General features: G+C 45.9%; 1 protein-coding gene across 1 annotated transcript in view; it reads right to left on the bottom strand.

The window, feature by feature from the left end:
- Positions 1 to 2,282: 2,282 nt before the first annotated feature.
- The window catches only part of LOC115167092 (transcription factor SOX-6), a gene marked incomplete in the record, with an annotated part of 205,196 nt that continues 182,503 nt past the window's right edge, over positions 2,283 to 24,975 (bottom strand). The window contains 4 exon segments of the mRNA XM_029721178.1: positions 2,283 to 7,932; positions 9,025 to 9,241; positions 10,669 to 10,911; positions 23,078 to 23,183. Of these exon segments, the coding sequence (XP_029577038.1) occupies positions 7,620 to 7,932; positions 9,025 to 9,241; positions 10,669 to 10,911; positions 23,078 to 23,183 (879 nt within the window).

Raw genomic sequence — 24,975 nt, forward strand, 5'->3', positions numbered from 1 at the left:
CATACGCTGTTCAAAACACTTACATCTTTTGTCTTCTGAATGGCACACATACACAATCCATGTCTCAATTGGCTCAAAGCTAAAAAAAAAAATATTATTTAACCTGTCTCCCTTTATCTACACTGATTGAAGTGGATTTAACAAGTTACATCAATAAAAGGTCGTAGCTTTCACCTGGATTCACCTGGTCAGTCTATGTCACGGAAAGAGCAGGTGTTCTTAATGTTTTGAACACTCAGTGTATATCTATTGGGTATCTGGTCCATCAGTGTGTCTCTTTCCCAAAAGTATTGAAATTAATTTTATAATGAAATCCATGAAGTCTTCTCCTTTAATAGTCAGATTGACAGAGTAAAACCATACATAGATTGAAGTACCTGCAGATCGCCAGGGAGAGCAGCACTCAAACTGCTCAGAGAGAGAGAGTAATACTTCAGCATTGCAGTAGCTCTGCCAAAGGCAGTCGGCCTACAATAAAGTCATGAGTCAAGTCTAATGAGAAAATCAGATAAATAGCAGCTGTGCTTGGGGAGCCGGCGCTCTCTGACTGATTCACTGGGCTCAGTGGCCATGCCGTGGAGCGCAAGGGCAGACAGGGACTCCAGAACAGTAAAATATTGTTCCAGACGCCTCCCCTCTACAATGTTTAGTCATCGGAGTGGTGAAATTGCAGTCCTGCCAGTGTGCAGCAGAAGCAACACTGTATTAATTATTATCTGCAGCCAAAACACCTACATTTGTACTAACACTGTGACAGCTCATCTAAACAGGCCACTTACAGGCAGTGGCATCCATTCCCCCCCCCCAGACCCCCTTCTCCCATCTGGCAAGCGTAGAAAAAAGCATGGCACATCGAAGATAAAAAATATGGGCCAAAGGAAATGAGAATTATTGTCTTTCACTCAAGATTAAAATGTCACAGGCCCAGTATCATTTTAATGTTGTACGCCCACACACCCATGCACAGTAACTTAAAGAGAAATACACAAAGCACAGGGCTTTTCTCCTGGCCATTATTCGTAATGCAAGCTTGGAGAATTACTATAAGATTTATTGTACACCGGTATATGTCTAATTTTCCATCTACCGCTGGGCGCTTCTGCTGGAGAGAGCTGACAGAGGCGTCTATTATACATGCCGCAGTTAAACTGGGGCTTTTACGCTCTCAGGAAGACAGCTCACAGGCAGCACACTGGTAAAAGACAAAAAAAAGATTAATGAAGAGAACAAAAGACACTTAAATGGTTTTCCAAAATGTTCTGGAAATGGCTCCTGTTCCAGAACCTTTATTTTTATAAGAAATGTACTCCAGCAAACAGAAGTTTGAAGAAAGGAAAAGCAGCTTTCCTCCCTGCTGAACCGTATACACCATGGATATGCATTTTATTTACAGCCCTGATATATCACTCACCATAACTGCAAATCGTTTTTTTGTGAATGGAAAGAGAGACTGTTTATGGAAGCAGAGAAATGACTGCAGGTGTATATCAACTTGAAACAATGACAACTGTAGTTTATATCAAAAACTTAATCTCAAAAGAAATATAAGACCACAGTGTTGTTAATTGTCTTGGAATCAAACACCTCTGAAAGGTTGTTGTTTCCTGAAACCTTGCCTAAAAATGACTCCATCTTGTTATCCTCTACCCTAGGCCTAGCAAGATGATGATGAGCCATGGATGGCAGGGATCCAAGGAGATGAATGACCACACGTCGTCTGAGTTGATTGCTCTCTGCCTGACCTTTCCTCTGGCCCTGCTTGGCACATAAACCTGTCTGTGTCTGGCTGCAGGAGCACACACACTGGGCCTTGCCCTCTGAACGTCTACCTGCGAAATAGGTCACAGGTCCTCTACAAACCTTTACTGCATGCTTTCTCTGTCTCCCTAATGGTCTCTTCTCATTGGACGGGAGGGCTGGGATGCTGCAGGGTTTCAGAAAATAGCATCATTGTCTTGAGACAAAAGGTAATAAACATAAATGTATTGCAGGTTAACATATGATATTTTAGGCATGAGGTTGAGGATGTCCGAAAATGGACACCATACAGTAATGTAATCTCTACCATTAGTTAATGTGAACATCAGTTTGTGGCACTCATTCTAATGATAAACTATGACTTATGGGCCACCTTCGGTAAATAATTGTCCTTATAAAAATGCAATCCCACACTGCAGTAGAAAATAAAATGTTGAAAAGTATCATGAGAAATCAATGTAGTTTTTGCATGAGAAATCAATGGACAATCAATGCACAACAACAACAAAATAGAGACTCGGATCTTAAAACAAAATGTCTCTTTAATTTGTAAGTGTCAACAGCAGTACAAAAGATGGGAGTGATGGTGAGACTTTGTCACACAATTTCTTACTCTTTTACGCAAAAGGAGGAAACTCTTGAGGTAAATGAGCTTAAACAGGCAGTTATACAACCCACTCCTGTCTTGTTACATCAATGGATTGAGTACATATAGAAAGATGATGTTACATTACAATATGCCTGAATGCATCCTGTGGGGAACACAACCTAGATATTTGCACACATTACTAAGGTGCCTAGATACACCCAAATGTGTCAGTCATCTGGTGTATTTTATTTGATATAGTGTATTAATACTACCAACACAGAGGAGACTGGTCTCCAATACATACCACTGTAGAATTATTTCACCTTAAGTTTACCTCACGTCAATACTGCACATGGAAACCAAAGACTTGCTGGTTTACATTTTGAAGCCAAGCTAAATAAAATATTTTAGTACCTTTTCCTTTTTTATTTTAACAATAATATCCTCAGCAAGTAGCTGTCCTTTTGTACTGTATGAAGAAGAAAGTGAACACAAATGTGATGGCAACCTTTTTTTAAGTTCAATTAAAAACTTTACACTGGACTGTACAAGATATTATGATAAACTATTTACATTTTCAGAATTAAAACTTTTTTCAAAGCAGCAACAGACACTATTTCATTTTCTCTAGTTACGCCCTTAACAATACCTGCCATGGGCCTAGGTACCTGCCAAGAAAACTACGCAGAAAACTGTATCAGTCTGCCAGCGGTTTCAAAACAGCAACAGCCCCAGCGACAGAAGACCCACACACAGTGTTGCTTGAGAGACAAAAAATTAATCTAGAAAGCAAAGTACCATTGACAACTGTATAAATTGTCCCCAACAGCAAATGTTACACTCCTGAACAGCAGCTAGCATGCCAGTCCAGCATGTCAGTGAATTGTGCTAATTAAATTAACACAGAGAACATTCCCACCATATACATCACAAAGTTCAATGACAGAAAAAATTATTACAGTTATTAAGTTATTGAAACAGCATACAAGCTTTGTCTTCAGTTGTTGAATTTTGTTCGCATTTACATGGCTGAGAGACAGATGGATTAATAGAAAAGGTCATGACTACACTTTGCTGATGGCTGGATGGGCTACCTTTAAAAAGGTCAGCAACACATAGAAAAGGACAAAAAGAGTATAGGGCTAGAATACACACGAGTGGCTCTGCATTGTGCCACGTTAAAACTAATAAATATTTGCACACTCCCTTCAATTTCAGCTCCCCAAGAACTTGTGTAAAATTGCCAAGGAATAAAATCCTCTTGGGTCATTCTAATTTTAAATGTAACAAATGCATGCAGATGTGCAATTAAAATGTAGCTATTCATTTATGCTACTGTCAACCTCTCCGTTCAAATTTGGCACATAACAGTATAACCACCGAGGGCTGTGAAAAACACGAAACACAAGTGATAAGGTATGTCGCTAGGATTGAGTCATGATTGCAAACGCAAGTTGACTAATAAAAACATATACATCTTAACTGCTTGTTGTTCAGATTAATTTTAGCACTGTCCCTATGAAAGATACAGAGTACTTTATTTGTACCGACTGTGCATGTAATTAGATACAAATGAAGTTATTTATTAAAAAAAAAATTGTCCTTAATGTCCAAGGCTAAGGAGTACAGCTTGGGTTTTGACTGGCTCCTTGAATTGTCTGAGGGAGGTCATTGAAACGCTAGCATGAAGGGGCCTGTCTGTCTATCTCAGCTACAGCTCCGTCCAATACTGCTCTCTCAACCGTCCAATACTGCTCTCTTCAACTGGGAGAAATATTCAGAATCTACATGACGTACCTGTCAGTTTTAAGAACATGGATCGACATACACTGATGTAAAAAAGGAAGAAAAAAAGAACAGTCAAATACATAACTTATACTTCACTAAGTACTTATGAACAAAAATATAATTCTATTTCCTATGTTGTATTTACAATAAAATCTATAATGAAATGGTGAATTTATTGAAAAATGAAGCTCCAATTCATTAAACATATTTTTTTTCTCTCTGATTGTCCTTTCATTATGTTCTACTGACAATTTTAGAGCCACCAGTGGCTAATAAATACAATAAAATGTCTATACTCACTATATAGCTTCAAATACAATATACAAAACAAAACATATGTGACCAATAAAATGCGTGTCTGAAATCCGGTGTTTCTCAGCTAACCAGTTACTATGCAAGCCTTCTGTCGAGTTCACTGCTCAGTCTCTCTCGCGCGCGCTGTCTCTCTCCCCTTGGTGGCCCTGGAGCTTAGACAAAGTGTTCATTCACTACACATGTCTTTGCATAAATAAACAAAACAAGACGACTGAAAAATGATTCAAATCTGGTAACTGTGAGAACGAGCCCACGAGTCCAAGTCGTCGGGACTTTTGTTCATTCAGGTTTTTTTCTGGTACAACAGCTTCACATTAGTCAGAATTGATAAAAATACAATTTATATCCAGTGCTTATAACACTTATGAAACATTGTCTCCTTGCGAGATATAAGTTCTTCGTTTTTTTTTGTTTTTTTTTGTTATACAAGCGCAGTCAAGTTTCAGTCCTATCAACAGTCCTTTTTTAACTACCAGCCCACTGAATTGGTTTGGCATGGACATAGAAATATGTACAAATCACGTACAAATCAACCAATCAACCAGCAAACAGAAGTAACAGCATAAAAACCTAGACATGTTGACCTGGAGGGAAATCCGTTTAGGTTTGTGTATGGGAGGAAATCCTAAAAAAAGCACTGTACCTTAAAACAACAATAGCAACAAAGAAACCAACCAACCAAAAAAATAAAAATAAACTGAAATGGAAATTAATAATGAGGTGCTTAAAAACTTCTAAGACTTAAGATAAATGCTTCAAACATGGACACAGCACAATAAAAGCCAGCTCTGAATGGGTCGAGAAAAATGTAAAGTACTAAAGAGCCATCTGTATCAATTAGACCTGGGAGAGTAATGCAGTGACCAGCAGTAGGAGGGAGTCCTGGCCATGCAGACAGACAGCGCTGGTGACCAGCCATTTAGATCATTTTAAACCTCTGGGCTTGGTCTGAAATGGACAGGTTCAAGGGCACGGGAGGAGAATAGCCGGGCTCATGCATTAATAATGCTGCATTTGAGATGATATCCACTCGTCAGTCATTTTAATAATCCCCCACAGCTTGATGTACTTGTTCCATCTGCTCGCCAGCGCCTAGTGGCTGGGCCAGGGTGGGAGCCAGGGTGGAGGCTTCACTGTCTGCGCTTTGATGGAGAGCACAATAAGCTCTACGTGCCCCGTCCTTATTGTTCCCCCTCTCTCCTCTCCCCAGCCTAGCACTGCCTGCCACTCTGAGCCAGATGCCACCCCCTGGGTGTGGGGGTTGCCATGGGAAGGGGCCAAGACAGGGCAGGGGCAGGGCAGAGAGGGAGGCACTTAGTCCTTCTGGCCTGTAGGAGGGCTGTATTATGGACAGTAAGGCCTTGACTGCTGGCCATCTCTAGCTGTTTCTCCATAGGTAACATCCTGGGATCTGTTCAACTGGTAAAATAACCATTCAAGAGGTAAAGGACTTTCAGTTTGTGACTGATTGTCACAAGATTAAGAGCTGATTGATTGTGTTATATTTCATACTCATTGTCTGTATGTAAATAAAATACAGAAGTGCAATTTCAATTGCTCTAAAATACTTATGTTTAACTTTATGTAAAATAGGCAACACACATTTTGTTCAATATAAAATATTAACTTAGAAAAATGAAGTAGTAAGTGTTAATATCTAAGTGCATGAATGTAGAGAATCACCATCTCAGATCTGGTGTGGCTTATGAAATACTGTTGTGTTTAATATGACTTGTTAGAATGTAATACTTTGTCTGTAACCCTCCTTTAATAAAAAAACGATGTTATTCCCTCACACACTGCCTCTTCTCTTAAGACTGCTGCAGTAGTTGACTCTGCTTTAAGACCTTCTCGTGTCAATTTAAGATTTACAATGTCGAAAAAATACTTAAGATTAAAAAAAAAATGTTAAGACCAAAGACTTTAAAACTTGCCTAAAGTGTTTAACCGAATGTACTGTAGCTACACATTGTAAAACAGCAATTTGTGATTATAATGCCCCCAAAGCTGCCTTTCGCTGCCTTTCCAATCCCACAGATTGGATGCCTTTGGCTCCTTGGAATTCTGGCCTGATTACAATCACTCTGATTAAGAACTTGGTAAGACTGAGTTGAAGAATGAGCAGAGAGTGTGAGGGGAGTGTTCCAGTGCTCTGTGTTAGACTGGGCTGGTGACATGAGCTGGAGAGGGACAGGGAGAGAAGGGCCTGTTGGTCACCGCATTGGTCTCCATGGAGAACAGCTGCCATTATGAACAACCACACCTGAAGCTATTGCATCACTTCCTGTTCCTGCCCTAGACACAGCACACTGTCTCCAGATTCCTGAGTGTTTCAATATAGAAGGTATATAAAGAAACTGGATTTTGTAGCCGCACTAAGATATTAAGAGATTGTTTAAGACTCGAGTCTCTCCCTCGAGACTCAAACAAATTATTTTAGAGAAAAAAACCTTGAAACGTTTGGCACATCTGCACGAAATTGTACAGTATGTTAATAATACCAATAATAATTATAATAATAATAATACTAATACAATTAATAATAAGGGAGTCTGATTATGTCCCAGAATTGTGGAATTGTTCTGTTTGTTTGTTTTTAGTTAATATGAATTTCCAAATATTTTGTTTTCTAAATAGTTTCAAATAAATTCGTATTTAAAACATTCACAAGCTGTTGGCTGGCACAGCATACCTGAGTGAGAATATATAACTCCCATCAAAAACAGTAATGAAATCTATTAAAAGCATTTAACTGAAGAGAAATAATATGTAGATCATAAGAAATAAAGTAAGACTGTAAGAATTATGGATTCATATCAAACGTTACATTTCAAGTCCTGTCATCCAAAGTTGTATAGGCAATAACCTAATTGTGTAAATGTCCATGAACAAAACACAAAAAATAAACAATGAGATAATAAAAAAACAAAAACTAAACGAACAAAACCAAACTGCTTCACACACTGTAAGAAACATTTAAGACCTTTAGCTGTTGATTCTGACGCAGCCACATATCCATGCAGGCTCCTAAATGATAAATCAACAGAACAAGTTCTTTTTTGTTCTGTATTTTTTTTTTTCTGTTTCTCCTCCTTCAGTCAGTCTTCCGCTCTGGGGATGGTTCTCCGGTATGAATGTGTGTATGTCTCGGCTCAGGTGTTGAGAGGCCTCAGTTGGTGCTGACGATGGGCTCCAGTGTCTCAGTCTCACTGCTGTAGTCCGATTTGGGCTCCTCGTCAAAGTCCTCGTACATGTCCATCTCATCTACCCCTCCGTTGATGATGGGGTCGTTGGTTAACATGGCACTGGGCTCTATCTTCATGTTGTAGGTGCTCTGGATGACGGGAATCGCCGGCTCCGGGCTTGCTGAGGCGCTGGAGCACTCCGACGTCATGTGAGGGGAGGGTGTGGTCGTTGCCATGGCTATGGCCCCAGGGTAGACCACGCCGGCGCTGGTGCTGATGGGGATTTGCGGTTGTTGCCTGTAGGGAGAAATGAAAGGACAGTTAGAGAGAGAGACTATTAGACAAGTTTGTTCCTGTTTCATCATTATAATCCAGACTAAATTCTCTTAACAATATCAGTTCTGTGTTATTTGAAGTAAAAAGGCTTTACTTCAAATCTGTATTAAGGAAAACAATTAGAATCACATGGGATGAGCAAATGGAAAGAATGCTGACAGTGTGTGCTGCTCGAGTCAACCCTAAAGACACCTCCACTTCAGCACTTAAACTGAGAGCTAGCTGGATTAACTGTTCTCCACAGAGGTGTGTTCTCAGCCAATGGTTCTGTGAAAATGATTTGGGAGAACAGTTGTCCAGACAGCACCGTTCTGAGTCGTTCTGAAACGGCACCCAGTTTATTGGTAACATAAAGCCGATTGGTGGTTAGTGCGCTCTCTCTCTCTCTCATCTGGTGTTTTAGCAGTGATTGATACTCCAGTGATCGTATAGCTTACGGGTGATGAGGGAACACCTGGAGAAGCCTTCTCCTTACTGACCACACGCAGTAAATTAGGAAGTTAAGCTCCAGACAGCTGCCCTCCAGGCCTCTGTAAATCTATACTTATGCTTTATATCCTGTAATAATGTCGGCATCTCTTTCTCTGCTATTGCAGTCGGCTATTGTCTCAAATTGATAAATCACTACTATTAAAAAGCACTTGACAGTAAAGTGGATGAGGAAATGTGTTTGACTTGGGGTTTCATTAATGCTCCGCAAATCGGTTGGAAATTGTGTACGACGAACTATCACCACCGTCATCACTACACGTGGAGAAAAAAATAACAAGTTTTTTTTTTACGGAAAAGGGAAACTAGTTAAAACATTATTCATCTATTCTGAGGGCTGTATAACATACATGATTTAACGGGTTGATGAATTGGGTTGATTCGAAGTTCAGGGGCTTAGTGTGACAAGTTACAGACACACTACAACAATCTTTAGTGTAAGCACAGTGAAAAGAGAGTCAGGCAAAAAGCCAACTGATTTCAGAATAGTCATTTAGCTGTATGTCTACGTGTGTGTGTGTCGCGCCTGTGCTCTAAGCCTGGCGTTCTTCACTGTGCACCTACCCCACAGTGAAGAACTGCCTCATCTCTTGTCGTCGCGAGCGCATCATCTGCTTGTACTCGCCGATGCGGAGCTTCTTCCCGTCGATGATGCAGGTCCTCTTGGGCCGGGGCTTGTACTTGTAGTTGGGGTACTTCTCCAGGTGGATCTTACTGAGACGGGCCTGCTCCTCATAGAACGGCTGCTTCTCCTGGTTGGTCATAGACTTCCAGCGAGAGCCTGTAACACAGCAGACACACAGATATCAGTAAAACATACACTTTCAACGTACATTTTCACTACAGAGGTGTAAAAAGTTAATAAGAATTAATAGATATATCAATGCAAATAGGAGTTTCCATTGTGGATACAGTATATTATTTTGTGGTCTCTGTAGTAACCATGTAAACCCATAAAGCCAGTGGCTGGGCTGTGGGTGAGTTAACAGAAACTACACCAGGCCTGTAAATAGTCTCTAGCTGATCTCTAGTGTGTCCTGCTCCTGCCTGGGTGACGCCACTTTTAAAGGCTGTGATCTATTGACTCTCGGTGCAGTGGGGACGAGACCCATTTAACCACTGTCATTTTTCATGACAAACACTGACGGCAGTGACATGGCGGTAAATCCATCTGTAAGCCAGGGCTGATTGAGCCACTGTGGCGAATCAGACAACATGCCTCCCCCCGCCTCCCTCCGCCTCCCCCCGCCTCACCCCGCCTCCCTCCGCCACCCCCCGCCTCACCCCCCACTCCCACTGGTACCGGGCTACAAATGTTTATGTCCACATAGACAGGTATTAACCACAGAGCACACTAGATTAATTAAACACACCTAAATGAGCATAAAAGTCATTAAGAGATTAAAACTGTTAGAAAGGTTTTAAGTTATACCCTGTCTGAATCAAATGTGCAGTTGGAAAAACCTGACTTTTTTATACGGAGAACAAATATTTTCTACATATCAATGAACGACTGTAGATTTCAGCTCTGGACCACCAGACCGCTGGGTCTCCCGTCACGAACAGTAACGCGTTTCATTCTGTCCGTCAGGCAATTTGCCTCCACAGTGTTCCACTGTTTCATGAATGGCGTTCTGTTTCTTCTTGTTGTTAACATAGTAGTTTAAACACTACACGTTTATCACTATTGCCAACAGCCAAACAGCCTAGTGTTTATACCCAGCTGAGGGGAGATTTGTGGGAGAGAGAGAGAGCGGGGGGGGGGGGCTGTTGAGAAGGATTACACTACACCAGGCTTTTCAAAAGGGAAGACGCTTTTGGGCTTTTGCTATGGTTTCAATTCATTGTGCTTAATAGGGAACATTTGATTTTAACGAAAGCCTACAACATAATTTAATAATAAACTGATTGTATCAAGTCTATAAGGACTGTTTTTTCAGCATCTGTGGGAGAGACAAAATTCTCATTGACAACCCTAAGAATGCTAGTTTCAACAAACCTATAAAAAAATATATTTTCTTTTTTTTTTTCATGCCAGTTTCCTGACTTTCTGACCAAATCCGATCCTGTTCCTTCCAACTTGGTCTGAATTTTTTTTAAAACATAATCTAACACAGGAAGGCTAACAGACTGTAACAGACTCTGTAATGGCTGGATGAAGGAGAGAGGTATGGCTGGAAGAGAGAGAGAGAAAGAAGAAAGGCTTACCCAGGATCTTGCTGATGTTGGAGTTGTGCATGTCTGGGAAGGCTTGGAGGATCTTGCGGCGCTCATCTTTGGCCCACACCATGAAGGCGTTCATGGGTCTCTTGATGTGGGGCTCGTTGCTGTTCCTCCCCCGGGCTTCTCTGTAGACCCGTGCCTCGGCTGTGCTGGCGCCTCCTGTAGGCCAACAATAATACTGTTGTGGTTTATCTGCTCCGGTACCAGAGCCATTCAGAGCTTTCCACCCTGGAAACACCAGAGTAGGAACAAGAAGGAGAAGAGAGAGCGAGGCGAGCAATTAATCAACTGCCACGAGCCACGTTCAACCCCCATACCCAATGGGCTGTCATCACTACTACTGAGACTGAGACTGGGGCTGAGACTGGGGCTGGACTGGGATCAAACTAGACCAGGGGTAGGGTATAGTTGGTGATGGGGCTGGACTGAGACCAGACCAGGGGTAGGGTAGGGTTGGTGCAGTACTGAGACCAGACCAGGGGTAGGGTTGGTGCTGGAACTGGACTGAGACCAGACCAGGAGTAGGGTAGGGTTGGTGCTGGACTGAGACCAGACCAGGGGTAGGGTTGGTGCTGGAACTGGACTGAGACCAGACCAGGGGTAGGGTTGGTGCTGGAGCTGGACTGAGACCAGACCAGAGGTAGGGTAGGGTTGGTGCTGGGGCTGGACTGAGACCAGACCAGGGGTAGGGTTTGTGCTGGAGATGGACTGAGACCAGACCAGGGGTAGGGTAGGGTTGGTGCTGGAGCTGGACTGAGACCAGTCCAGGCGTAGGGTAGGGTTGGTGCTGGAGCTGGACTGAGACCAGACCAGGGGTAGGGTAAGGTTGGTGCTGGGGTTGGACTGAGACCAGACCAGGGGTAGGGTTGGTGCTGGAGATGGACTGAGACCAGACCAGGGGTAGGGTAGGGTTGGTGCTGGAGCTGGACTGAGACCAGTCCAGGCGTAGGGTAGGGTTGGTGCTGGAGCTGGACTGTGACCAGACCAGGGGTAGGGTAGGGTTGGTGCCTGGGCTGGACTGAGACCAGACCAGAGGTAGGGTAGGGTTGGTGCTGGAGCTGGACTGAGACCAGACCAGGGGTAGGGTAGGGTTGGTGCTGGAGCTGGACTGAGACCAGTCCAGGCGTAGGGTAGGGTTGGTGCTGGAACTGGACTGAGACCAGACCAGGGGTAGGGTAAGGTTGGTGCTGGAGCTGGACTGAGACCAGTCCAGGCGTAGGGTAGGGTTGGTGCTGGAACTGGACTGAGACCAGACCAGGGGTAGGGTAAGGTTGGTGCTGGGGTTGGACTGAGACCAGACCAGGGGTAGGGTAAGGTTGGTGCTGGGGTTGGACTGAGACCAGACCAGGGGTAGGGTTGGTGCTAGGAATGGACTGAGACCAGACCAGGGATAGGGTTGGTGCTGGGGTTAGACTGAGACCAGACCAGGGATAGGGTAGGGTTGGTGCTGGGGGTGGACTGGGACCAGACCAGGGGTAGGGTTGGTGCTGGAGATGGACTGAGACCAGACCAGGGGTAGGGTTGGTGCTGGGGGATGACTGAGACCAGACCAGGGGTAGGGTTGGTGCTGGGAGTTGACTGAGACCAGACCAGGCGTAGGGTTGGTGCTGGAGATGGACTGAGACCAGACCAGGGGTAGGATAGGGTTGGTGCTGGAACTGGACTGAGACCAGACCAGGGTTAGGGTAGGGTTGGTGCTGGACTGAGACCAGACCAGGGGTAGGGTAGGGTTGGTGCTGGACTGAGACCAGTCCAGGTGTAGGGTAGGGTTGGTGCTGGGAGTGGACTGAGACCAGACCAGGGGTAGGGTTGGTGCTAGGAACGGACTGAGACCAGACCAGGGATAGGGTAGGGTTGGTGCTGGGGGTGGACTGGGACCAGACCAGGGGTAGGGTTGGTGCTGGAGATGGACTGAGACTAGACCAGGGGTAGGGTTGGTGCTGGGGGATGACTGAGACCAGACCAGGGGTAGGGTTGGTGCTGGGAATTGACTGAGACCAGACCAGGCGTAGGGTTGGTGCTGGAGATGGACTGAGACCAAACCAGGGGTAGGATAGGGTTAGTGCTGGAACTGGACTGAAACCAGACCAGGGTTAGGGTAGGTTTGGTGCTGGACTGAGACCAGACCAGGGGTAGGGTAGGGTTGGTGCTGGACTGAGACCAGACCAGGGGTAGGGTTGGTGCTGGACTGAGACCAGACCAGGGGTAGGTAAGGGTTGGTGCTGGACTGAGACCAGACCAGGGGTAGGGTAGGGTTGGTGCTGGGCCTGGACTGAGACCAGACCAGGGGATTAGGGTAGGGTTGGTGCTGGAGCTGGATTGAGACCAGACCAGGGGTAGGGTAGGGTTGGTGCTGGGAGTGGACTGAGACCAGACCAGGGGTAGGGTAGGGTTGGTGCTGGAGCTGGACTGAGACCAGACCAGGGGTTGGGTAGGGTTGGTGCTGGGTGTGGACTGAGACCAGACCAGGGGTAGGGTAGGGTTGTTGCTGGGAGTGGACTGAGACCAGACCAGGAGTAGGGTAGGGTTGGTGCCTGGGCTGGACTGAGACCAGACCAGGGGTAGGATTGGTGCAGGGGATGGACTGAGACCAGACCAGGGATAGGGGAGGGTTGGTGCTGGAGCTGGACTGAGACCAGACCAGGGGTAGGGTAAGGTTGGTGCTGGGAATGGACTGAGAACAGACCAGGGGTAGGGTATGGTTGGCGCTGGAGCTGGAGCTGGACTGAGACCAGACCAGGGGTAGGGTAAGGTTGGTGCTGGGGTTGGACTGAGACCAGACCAGGGGTAGGGTAGGGTTGGTGCTGGAGCTGGACTGAGACCAGACCAGGGGTAGGGTAAGGTTGGTACTGGGGTTGGACTGAGACCAGTCCAGGAGTAGGGTAGGGTTGGTGCTGGAGCTGGACTGAGACCAGACCAGGGGTAGGGTTGGTGCTGGGAATGGACTAAGACCAGACCAGGGATAGGGTTGGTGCTGGGATTTGACTGAGACCAGACCAGGGGTAGGGTTGGTGCTGGGAATGGACTAAGACCAGACCAGGGGTAGGGTTGGTGCTGGGATTTGACTGAGACCAGACCAGGGGTAGGGTTGGTGCTGGAGATGGACTGAGACCAGACCAGGGGTAGGGTTGGTGCTGGACTGAGACCAGACCAGGGGTAGGGTTGGTGCTGGAGGTGGACTGAGACCAGACCAGGGATAGGGTTGGTGCTAGACTGAGACCAGACCAGAGGTAGGGTTGGTGCTGGAGATGGACTGAGACCAGACCAGGGGTAGGTTTGGTGCTAGACTGAGACCAGACCAGAGGTAGGGTTGGTGCTAGACTGAGACCAGACCAGAGGTAGGGTTGGTGCTAGACTGAGACCAGACCAGAGGTAGGGTTGGTGCTAGACTGAGACCAGACCAGAGGTAGGATTGGTGCTAGACTGAGACCAGACCAGAGGTAGGGTTGGTGCTAGACTGAGACCAGACCAGAGGTAGGGTTGGTGCTAGACTGAGACCAGACCAGAGGTAGGGTTGGTGCTAGACTGAGACCAGACCAGGGGTAGGGTTGGCGCTAGACTGAGACCAGACCAGGGGTAGGGTTGGTGCTAGACTGAGACCAGACCAGAGGTAGGGTTGGTGCTAGACTGAGACCAGACCAGGGGTAGGGTTGGTGCTGGAGCTAGACTAAGACAAGACCAGAGGTAGGGTTGGTGCTAGACTACACGGTGAAGGAAATTGAGTTCTCAAGGTTCCTTTCCACTGGACCAGACTGGCTCTGACAACTGGATTTGACGAGCATGTTTTGAATGTAGAACAAGTGGACATTGTGAGAGCAGGGGAGCCACCCTACGAATCAACACATATATCCAAACCCAAGAGAAGAGAACCATGACTTAAATGCCTGTTAAATATTTTGTCTGGTGCTCGACAAGCATACGTTTCAAACTGAAGTTCCAGAAGTTTCTTTAAAACAAGCACGAATGTCAACTTAAATAACAAATATGGTGCGTGAGGCAGTGCTTCTAAGAAAAATACAATCAAGGAGGGAAGAGACTCTGCCAAGTGCTTAATATAACATTCTTCTTCTTAAGCCCCCCCCATTTGCTTCCTTTTATATGTAAGATGTGAAAGAATTAAATAAAAGCCGTATGAATATTTAAACAAACAAAAACATGTTGATAAACAAGACTTGAAAAATAAGACAAAAAAAGCTTTCCATATGCTACCATCCATCTTTAATGATCCAAAATCTGGAAAGGAAAGCTTAGGATGACTCATGCATATTTCATCATCCACATGTGAAGTGTTCTCATTAGGATCTTCTACTAGCCCTCCATCTTGGCACACGTTACCTGCACTTTGATTTCTAGTATTATTTCAGTTGATAAACAAAATCAAACTGTTAATGAGTAATGGAGTGTAGCGCTACTCTGTGATGAATTCACTATCCACAGACTCATTCACTGGCTCTATTCAGCACAGTGCAGAGATAAGCCCTAAAGTAAGACAGGCGAGAAGAGGACTGGCTCAACTTTAGACAGAGCTTTAACTATCTATAGGACAGCAGGTGAGAGACAACACATATGCACGCACGCGCAAGCATGCACGCACGCACGCACGCACGCACACACACACACACACACACACACGTCCTGCTGGGCTGGGGGTGGACAGCCATGTTCAGACTGATAAGGGATGGAGGTCCTGTGGTGGTAGGCCTGATCTCTAAGAGCGAGGCCTGGGACTCGGCTGAGGCTTGGCTGAGACTCAGGGGGGACTCCGGCTGGGGTCCGACCGTTCAGCAGGAGGCCCTATTCTCCCAGGCCCCCGCTGAGCTGTGCCTCCAAATCCATTTACACCAGCTCATGTTTAACAGTCATACTGACACATTTATGATCCAGAAAGGCTTCCCTTTATCTGGGAGGCCACTGCAATTTGCCTCTTCACACCGTCACGGTACATCAGCCAGAGCCCTGGGGACTCAGCTCTTGTCATTTAGCCTGCGCAAGGCAACAGTCTCAGAGCCACAGTCATATCAGGCATCAGGCATCAGGCATCAGGCATCAGGCATATCAGACCCGCTCTCATCTGCCTGCTCTGCACTGTGCATTGATGAATATAGCTACCTCTCTGGCTCAGACTGGCCTGCACCATACTGTTCATATGATCATCCTCCTTCAGAGCCCTGAGGAGAGACCCCGGTCAACAAGCTCTTCTAGAGCCCAGCCTTTCTTCTCCAACTTGATGTAAAAAGCCTGTTTCTCAACAGACATACACACAAGACAAAAAACCCTCTCACACCTTCTATCTCTCCTTAAAGAAATACTTCAGGATTTTGGCAATGCCCCTTATCTACTTTCCCAGAGTCAGATGAACTTGTGGATGCCCTTTTTATGTCTCTGGGTGCAGTTTGAAGGAAGTTGCTAACTAGCGCTAGCACAATTGCTAACGTAATGACTGGATGTCTATGGGTATCTGCTAGCTAGCGCTAGTTAGCATTGGCTCGCAATACTACCTTTAACTTCCTTCATACTGGACACAGAGACATACAAATGGTATCCACTAGTCCATCTGACTCTGGGGAAGTAGATAAAAGGCCTCATTGTAAAAAAAATCTCGAAGTATCCCCTTTAACACACACATACCTGTACACGTGCCTGTTTGAGAAAAGTCTAAATGTCTTTACCTCCCTGCTTTACGCCGTCAGGATTCAGGAATAATACACTACCTCTGCTGCCACCATCCCCACAGTACATTCATTTCATTTAGCACGCACTCACTGTACAGGATGAATTGATTTCACTTTGTTTGGTTTTGACAGCCATGTTTATTGTGCAATGAAATGTGGTGTGGCGTGGGGCTGACAGTATCCATCAACGTAGGCCAATCTGCTGACTGCCGGGCCAGATGAAGGTATTCATTAGGGCAGGAGCGTAGCGCTCACTCAGACACGACAGCCAGTGTCTGCGCCCCGGGATCGCTCGCTCTAATTTACGATGCCCCCCGTGCCATTACTCTGCCACTGACAGTGATTCAGCAATTTATATACTGGCATGCATGCATACGGGCAGAGGTGAGCCTCTTACGAGGAGGGGGACACAACACAGCCCGCCACCCTGACACCAGCGCCAGGAAACAAACCACTTCAATCAGTTCATTAGAGATGAGGCCCGTGAAGCCCTGGGTTCTGGTTCGTCAGGCGGAAGACGAGGAGGAGCACTTCTTCTCCAGTTCGTATCTGCACCAGCAGACCATGAAAGGGAAATCTATGGCTCCTCTAAACAGTATTATAACATCCTGGTGGCTTTGTGTGAGTGTGGAACGGAGTGCTGACGGGCTAAGCAGACCCAGATTCAGAACCAGACTCAGGGCTGAGGGCTCTGTCTGTCAGTGTTGGGACTTGGAGCTGGGAGCAGAAATGAGTCTGACCCTGGGCTAGAAGGAGGTTGCTAAGAGCCGCACGATGCTACCAATCCATTGGGACAAAGGACCGCGTCCGTCCCTGCCACAGTGCTTGTGTATGGTCACATGGGAGGTCCCTGCCCCCCTCTCATTGGCCCTGCAGGGTAATCATGATGTGTCCTAATCAGAAGCAGCAGCAGCCACTGAGGGACCTGGCAGCAGCAGCAGGGCCTATAGCTCACCAAGCGTCACCCCACAAGGGTAACACGCAATTTACAACAATGCTGTTTTCTCTCTTCAATAAAACACCCAACACTGTTCTGACATTTACAAACAAGCATTAATTGATTTTTTTGCGGGGAGCGGCACGTTGGGGAAGCAGTTAGTTAGGTGTGTGATTGTGTAAATAAATACAGATGTTTAGCAGTGACAGGGCAGCCCCCAGGGTTGGGACTGGGAAGGGGGGCGAGGGGGGGAACAGGGGAAGGCTGCTTAATCGAATTGATTGTGATTCATGAGGCCTGCAGCTCAATGTGACGGAGTGATATGAGAATCTGCTTTTAATTTGTCTCTCCCACAGACACTGAAGATGAGCAGCATGAATTACAGAGAGAGAGACAGAGGGAGAGGGGGGATAGAGGGGGGATAGGGAGAGAGAGAGAGAAAGAGGGAGAGGGGATAGGGAGATAGAGAGAGACAGAGAGGGAGAGAGGGGGGAGAGGGAGAGAGAGACAGTGAGGGAGAGGGAGGAAGCGAGAGAAGGAGAAGGGGATAGAGAGAGAGAGGGGGGGGCAGGGAGAGAGAGAGACAGAGAAGGAGAGGGAGAGAGAGAGGGGGGGGAGAGAGAGAGAGAGGGAGAGAGAGAGAGAGAAGGAGAGGGGGATAAAGAGAGAGGGGGGACAGGGATAGAGAGAGACAGAGAGGGAGAGAGAGAGGAGAGAGGGGGGGATAGAGGCAGAGAGAGATAGACAGAGAGGGAGAGAGAGAAGGAGAGGGGGCTAGATAGAGAGAGAGAGAGAAGGGGGGTAGGGAGAGAGAGAGGGACAGAGAGGGAGAGGGAGAGAGAGAGAAGGAGAGGGGGATAGAGACAGCGAGAGAGAGAGCAGGGGAGAAGGAGAGAGGGGAAGAGAGAAAGAGGCAAAATAGAAAGAAGAGAGAGGGAAAGAAAGGTGAAAAAATGGAGAGAGTGTAGTGAAGCCCATTAGCCTATGACACCTGTGTGCTGCAGGTTCAGACTGGACCATGTGCCGAGCAGAGCCAGAGGGCTCTGCTGCCCCTGTCTCCCCCTCCCCTTCAGCTTTGTTCTGAGGGCAACACCGACTGTCACCCCGGAATCTGCTCAGGAAGATCTGCCTCAGTGAGCAGGCAACACTCACTCCAACCTGCCAAGCCCTCCCTGCTCCACGCCCAGTGGGATCAAATCAAACACCTCTCACTAAAGGTATTTACTGCTGACAATAGGGCCTCTCCCTCCAAGGGAGGGGATCAGCCCACATGCAGTGTATGGACAGATATGACACATGCAGTGTATGGACAGATATGACACATGCAGTGTATGGACAGATACGACACATGCAGTGTATGGACAGATATGACACATGCAGTGTATGGACAGATATGACACATGCAGTGTATGGACACATATGACACATGCAGTGTATGGACAGATATGACACATGCAGTGTATGGACAGATATGACACATGCAGTGTATGGACAGATATGACACATGCAGTGTATGGACAGATATGACACATGCAGTGTATGGACAGATATGACACTATGCAGTGTATGGACAGATATGACACATGCAGTGTATGGACAGATATGACACATGCAGTGTATGGACAGATATGACACATGCAGTGTATGGACAGATATGACACATGCAGTGTATGGACAGATATGACACATGCAGTGTATGGACAGATATGACACATGCAGTGTATGGACAGATATGACACATGCAGTGTATGGACAGATATGACACATGCAGTGTATGGACAGATATGACACATGCAGTGTATGGACAGATATGACACATGCAGTGTATGGACAGATATGACACATGCAGTGTATGGACAGATATGACACATGCAGTGTATGGACAGATATGACACATGCAGTGTATGGACAGATATGACACATGCAGTGTATGACAGATATGACACATGCAGTGTATGGACAGATATGACACATGCAGTGTATGGACAGATATGACACATGCAGTGTATGGACAGATATGACACATGCAGTGTATGGACAGATATGACACATGCAGTGTATGGACAGATATGACACATGCAGTGTATGGACAGATATGACACATGCAGTGTATGGACAGATATGACACATGCAGTGCTCAGTGCCTCTATTCAAGCCGTGGTTCATAGTCCGCTAATTAAACAATTACATGCCAGGTGGATGCTTTGAATTCTTCCATTTCTCTGTGTGTGTAAAGGAAAAGCTGACATGTTAGCACTTGCATGCTACAGTATAGCTCTTACTTTTGTCTCCTCCATCTCCTCTCGCATGCCATCAGCCTTAAAGTGGGGCGAGGTGCTGTTCACATCTCACTATTCCAGAATGAATCAATAAAACCTGGGCAACCTGGGCTGACATGCAAAACCAACTCCCCGTCCTAACAGACTATGGCAATGACACACACAGGCACACAGGCACACGCACACTCATCTCCAAGGATAGGCCGATATGAACAAAACAGAACTATTGGAAATCAAACGTGAACTGTATAAAGGGAATTGTCTGAATTGTCTGAATCAAGTAAATGTTTGCAAATGTCATGTTTTATCCCTTCATCAAAAACCATTTGAATTCATTGTGTTGGGAATCAACCAACTTCACAAAGGGACACCCTGATTGATCTAATACATTACAGTTATAACTGATATGGTCTCATGTCTGAACCACCTAGTTTGAGCTCGAACAAATAGCCTCCTATGGGAACATTCAAGGCAATAAAAGTCAGCCTATAATTCACATGAACATCTGGTTAGGAAGGGAAACAACAACATGGACCTCTGGTTAGGAAGGGAAACAACAACATGAACCTCTGGTTCGGAAGGAAAACAACAACATGAACCTCTGGTTAGGAAGGAAAACAACAACATGAACCTCTGGTTAGGAAGGGAAACAACAACATGAACCTCTGGTTAGGAAGGGAAACAACAACATGAACCTCTGGTTAGGAAGGAAAACAACAACATGAACCTCTGGTTAGGAAGGAAAACAACAACATGAACCTCTGGTTAGGAAGGGAAACAACAACATGAACCTCTGGTTAGGAAGGGAAACAACAACATGAACCTCTGGTTAGGAAGGAAAACAACAACATGAACCTCTGGTTAGGAAGGGAAACAACAACATGAACCTCTGGTTAGGAAGGGAAACAACAACATGAACATCTGGTTAGGAAGGGAAACAACAACATTAACCTCTGGTTAGGAAGGAAAACAACAACATGAACCTCTGGTTAGGAAGGGAAACAACAACATGAACCTCTGGTTAGGAAGGAAAACAACAACATGAACCTCTGGTTAGGAAGGAAAACAACAACATGAACCTCTGGTTAGGAAGGAAAACAACAACATGAACCTCTGGTTAGGAAGGGAAACAACAACATGAACCTCTGGTTAGGAAGGGAAACAACAACATGAACCTCTGGTTAGGAAGGGAAACAACATGAACCTCTCAAAATTATCATCTGATAATAAACTGAACAACAGCTCTGAGCTACCAAGACAAATAAACACAACATCACTGTCTGTTACTGTACAGCACTACTGTTCCTCCTACCCCATAAGAAGTCTATTAGCCTATTTCTACTTAGCCAAGCTGATGAACTCTGTTTCCTGCCTCCCTGCATCTCTCAACGCCCCCTTTGTTCTCCCAGGACCCTCTCTAGCGGAGGCGCTTTAGACAAACACACAACCCGCGTGCCATACTACTTCTACCAAGCCATATGTGAATGAACAAAGAGGCTGGGTTGAGGCCTTTTGTGGTATTTGTTCATGTTTTTCATCTGAGCTTAAAAAGACCTAATGACTTTGCGGTGAGCTGATGCATGTGGCTCGTGGCTTTCCAAAATGAAGGAAATTCTATCTATTCCCATACCACGCCACTATTTTCCAATGGCCCTCGTTAGAACTTTGGCAGCTGTTAATTTGGTTGCTGCATGCTTTGCAAATATTAGTTTAAGCAACCTAAAGCTTTCTGTGAACTGCAGCGAGGCCTGCTGTACAGTGGTCTGCTGAATAACGCTGTTTCTCCTCTGCAGGGAGATTGACCCCTGCCCTGACAGACCTACAGTCACTAGGTAGCAGCTACAGCCTGTTCAGGTATATTCAGATACTACCAGTAGTTTTCCTCATGTTGGGGTGCAGAAAGGTGTCTGCAGTACACTCTGTGCTGCGGTGGAATACCGTGTTGCAGGATAAAAAGTCCCTGCTTTAAAATAATGAATCATATTTACATGTGGTACCTGGCTCTCCCTCAAGGAATCACTCAACTGGGTAAGCGGTTGAAAATGCTGTTGACAGCTATGAATTATTTGGAAATGGCAAATAATTTAAGTAAATAATAATAAAAAATCTTATTATAATTGTTATATCCTATCCATTGTCATAGTAAATCTCTTTTCTTAGATTTGCTCAACATAATACCTCCAAACAAAAAGCTAAAAAGTAAACACGGATCTTGTTCTCCAAAGTAAACAGGTTGTAAAAAGGGGCTTTAATGTGGTGGGCATCATGTTAAAACCCTGCTCACATCATTCATCTGGTGGTGCTGTTGAAACAGACAGATATATTTGTGGAGATGGTGAAATGGTGACTGTGTTGGTGAGCTATGTGCATGTCTCTGGCTTCTAGCCACCACTCTCTCTCTCCCCCTGGGAAGAGGACCCCCGTGGGCCCTGCCTCTCCTCTCCTCCCTGCCTCCTAATCCACAGCCCGCTGGGAACTCACTTCCCAGAGGCATCTGGCGCTAGCCTTTCCCTCTGCCCTGCACAGGACATAAAAGGGCACAACTGATCCCTGACGACAGGGGCTGATGCACGCCTTGCTCCTGTCCTGACTCCACAGTAGCCACAGAAGAAAGGTTCCCACTGGGGTAACTGGGAGAGGCTGAGGACCCTGAGGGCCAGAGGGGTGGGACAGAGTCTGCTGCGGAGACGACGTGGGAACTATCCCTCTATGGCCACTAACTGCACCTCTAATCCTGAATTTATGGGTGTGATGTGAAATCAGACAAGACAACTCATTTATGTTTCAGTTCTTTGACTTTGTCAACAAGCAGGTTTATGTGAGGTAGACCATAACATTTGTGAAACGTTGTGTGTTGTAATTATTTTGTTGGGAATGTGGGGAAATGGGGAAATTGATGGGAAATGTTTTAAAAGGGCTTTTAGAAGGGATCTTAAAGAGGCGAGTGCTCTTGTATTGTCCTGAGAAATATCTCTCCCACCATCTTGAGAATGTTTCAGCTATTAAAGGTGAGCCTGATTCATTTTCCCTCTGCTCGGGGCTCTGAAGTGCCATGGAAACTGACACAAATATTTACGTCAGACAAACATTGGCGCATCGAGGCATTCCTCGCCACTGTTTACGCTCCAGGCCCACAAAGGGAGATGACGCTTTGTCACATGGGTGCTACACGAATTTACACCTCTGTGCCCAGGACCTCAAACAAGCGCAGCGGCAGCCGGGGCCAGGCCTGGAGAAGGGCCAGCTTTGTCCTCAGGCACCCTGTCCTCCCCTCACCTACCTGTGAAAACCAGGGAGCGGTGGGCGCCTTCAAACACCACTATCCCCAACCCAGCTCCCCCTGGTCTACTGCTCTGGCAGCCCTCACCTCTCTCTGGTCCACTATAGGAACACACTGTGCACTGGGGGGGGGCAGCAGTCTGAAGAATTCACTGTTACATAGAACTGACTGGATGGCTTTTCAGCATGGGAAAAGGGAAAACTATAGGAGAGAAGTGTGTACTTACCATCCAGATCCTCTGGCCTGGTGAGGTCGATGACTCTGTGGCCAATTTTGCCATCCTCGCCCAGTTTGCTAAGGTGGTGACCAAGGCTCTCAAAGTGTGCCCGCTCCTACAGTACACAGAAACAGAGGAAAGAGAGAGAGAGAGAGAGACAATGAGGAACCTGAACAAACGGCTGCATATACAGTCTCTTTCCATATCAAGAGAATAGCTGATCAGTAGAATAACTGAATGAGTCATTTCTGAAACACAGTATTTCTTTGAAATAACTGCTAGCTCTATTGTAGAGCCGCTCCTTTGACATGATGGAAGTGGATTGAGCTTGCCTTTATCATCCCTGCCTGCATTCAGCAGATGCTATAATGTATGACAAGAGGGAGGAAAGGAGGTAGAGACAGTAGGAGCCAGGGGTGCTGTAAATAGAGTTACAGAGGAATACTTTGTGATCCCCAGCACACAATAGGGACTGGGGCCCTCTCTTTGCAGCGCTCAGGTTTTCCCTCTGTAATCTTTGCTGTACATCCCCCTGTCTGTCTGCAGCTAGCGCCCAGAGCTCAGCAGCCATCACGTATTCAGGGCTCATGCTTTATAGAACACACCGTGTTCTCCCTTTGTCATGTTGCTTTATGCTCAGATTAAACTTGGCATCATGTTGTACTTGACGCACAATGAAACCCGTTCATTCAGCTCGCCTGTGACAATGTTAAACGTCATGTCCGTGTGCATTTACAGAATAAAATAACAGCTTTCGGGGCCCTCTGAATAGTTGCTGCACATTACACTTAATGTATTATGCAGGGGGAGAGTGCCGACTGCTGCTCGCTCCATTGTTAAATGACCTAGTTCGGCAGTGAATGCGCAGGGCATTAGCACAGGGCTGTCTTCCTCTCTAAAGACTCAAGTAGGAGATGGACACTTTGACTCGGCATGACACAAATAATCTCTCCCCCTCGGATTCGCCTGGAAGACACTAAAAGCAGGCATGTTGCCAGGGTTCAGCCGAGAGCGTTTGTTTTATTCCCAGGGTGAGCATTCTACCTCTGCCAAGGTGCACTATGTGTACCCCTCCTCTTCCTGTGTCTTTTCTGAGGTTGCCTATCACACGCAGTTTGAACAGACACTCAGGTGGGCTCCCTATACAATGCTAACAGCTCCCCTGCCACACACACAGACACCGACACCAACACACATTCATCTTTCACTGTTCTCTGGGCTTTCACTCTTTTGTTCGTGTTCTTGTTTTTCCACCCACATGGGAGCTTGTATACCTCTCTCCTATCAGAGAAAATATAATGTACCATTACACTTCAGTCACTGGAGGTTAATACAGAACATCACCTGCAATACAGTGCTGTTTGATTTAGTTTCATAGAACATCCTGATCAAAAGCATTACTTCCATAAAAAAACAGACAGTTGTTCATTCATTTCTCAGAGAGAGAAAAAATCCATTGTCCAAAAACAATTATTTGTCAAAAAAAAATCCATTGTCAATTTACTGAAATGTTTCTCCTCTTTCAGTTTCCCTTTGATTGGCCAATAAGACCTGAAAAGGATGACAAGAAGACAAATTGAGACATTTGAATTCCACTTCAAGTCTTCTCCATCATCCTGAGGCATTTCATTTATTCAAGAACTATTCCTCAAAAAGAGAGTATGTCTCTCTCTCTCTGTGTCTCTGTGTGTCTCTGTGTGTGTCTCTGTGTGTGTCTCTGTGTGTGTGTCTCTGTGTGTGTCTCTGTGTGTGTCTCTGTGTGTGTCTCTGTGTGTGTCTCTGTGTGTGTCTCTGTGTGTGTGTCTCTGTGTGTGTGTGTCTCTGTGTGTGTGTCTCTGTGTGTGTCTCTGTGTGTGTGTCTCTGTGTGTGTCTCTGTGTGTGTGTCTCTGTGTGTGTCTCTGTGTGT

This window comes from Salmo trutta, chromosome 29 (assembly GCF_901001165.1).
Source record: "Salmo trutta chromosome 29, fSalTru1.1, whole genome shotgun sequence".
Lineage (NCBI taxonomy): Eukaryota > Metazoa > Chordata > Actinopteri > Salmoniformes > Salmonidae > Salmo > Salmo trutta.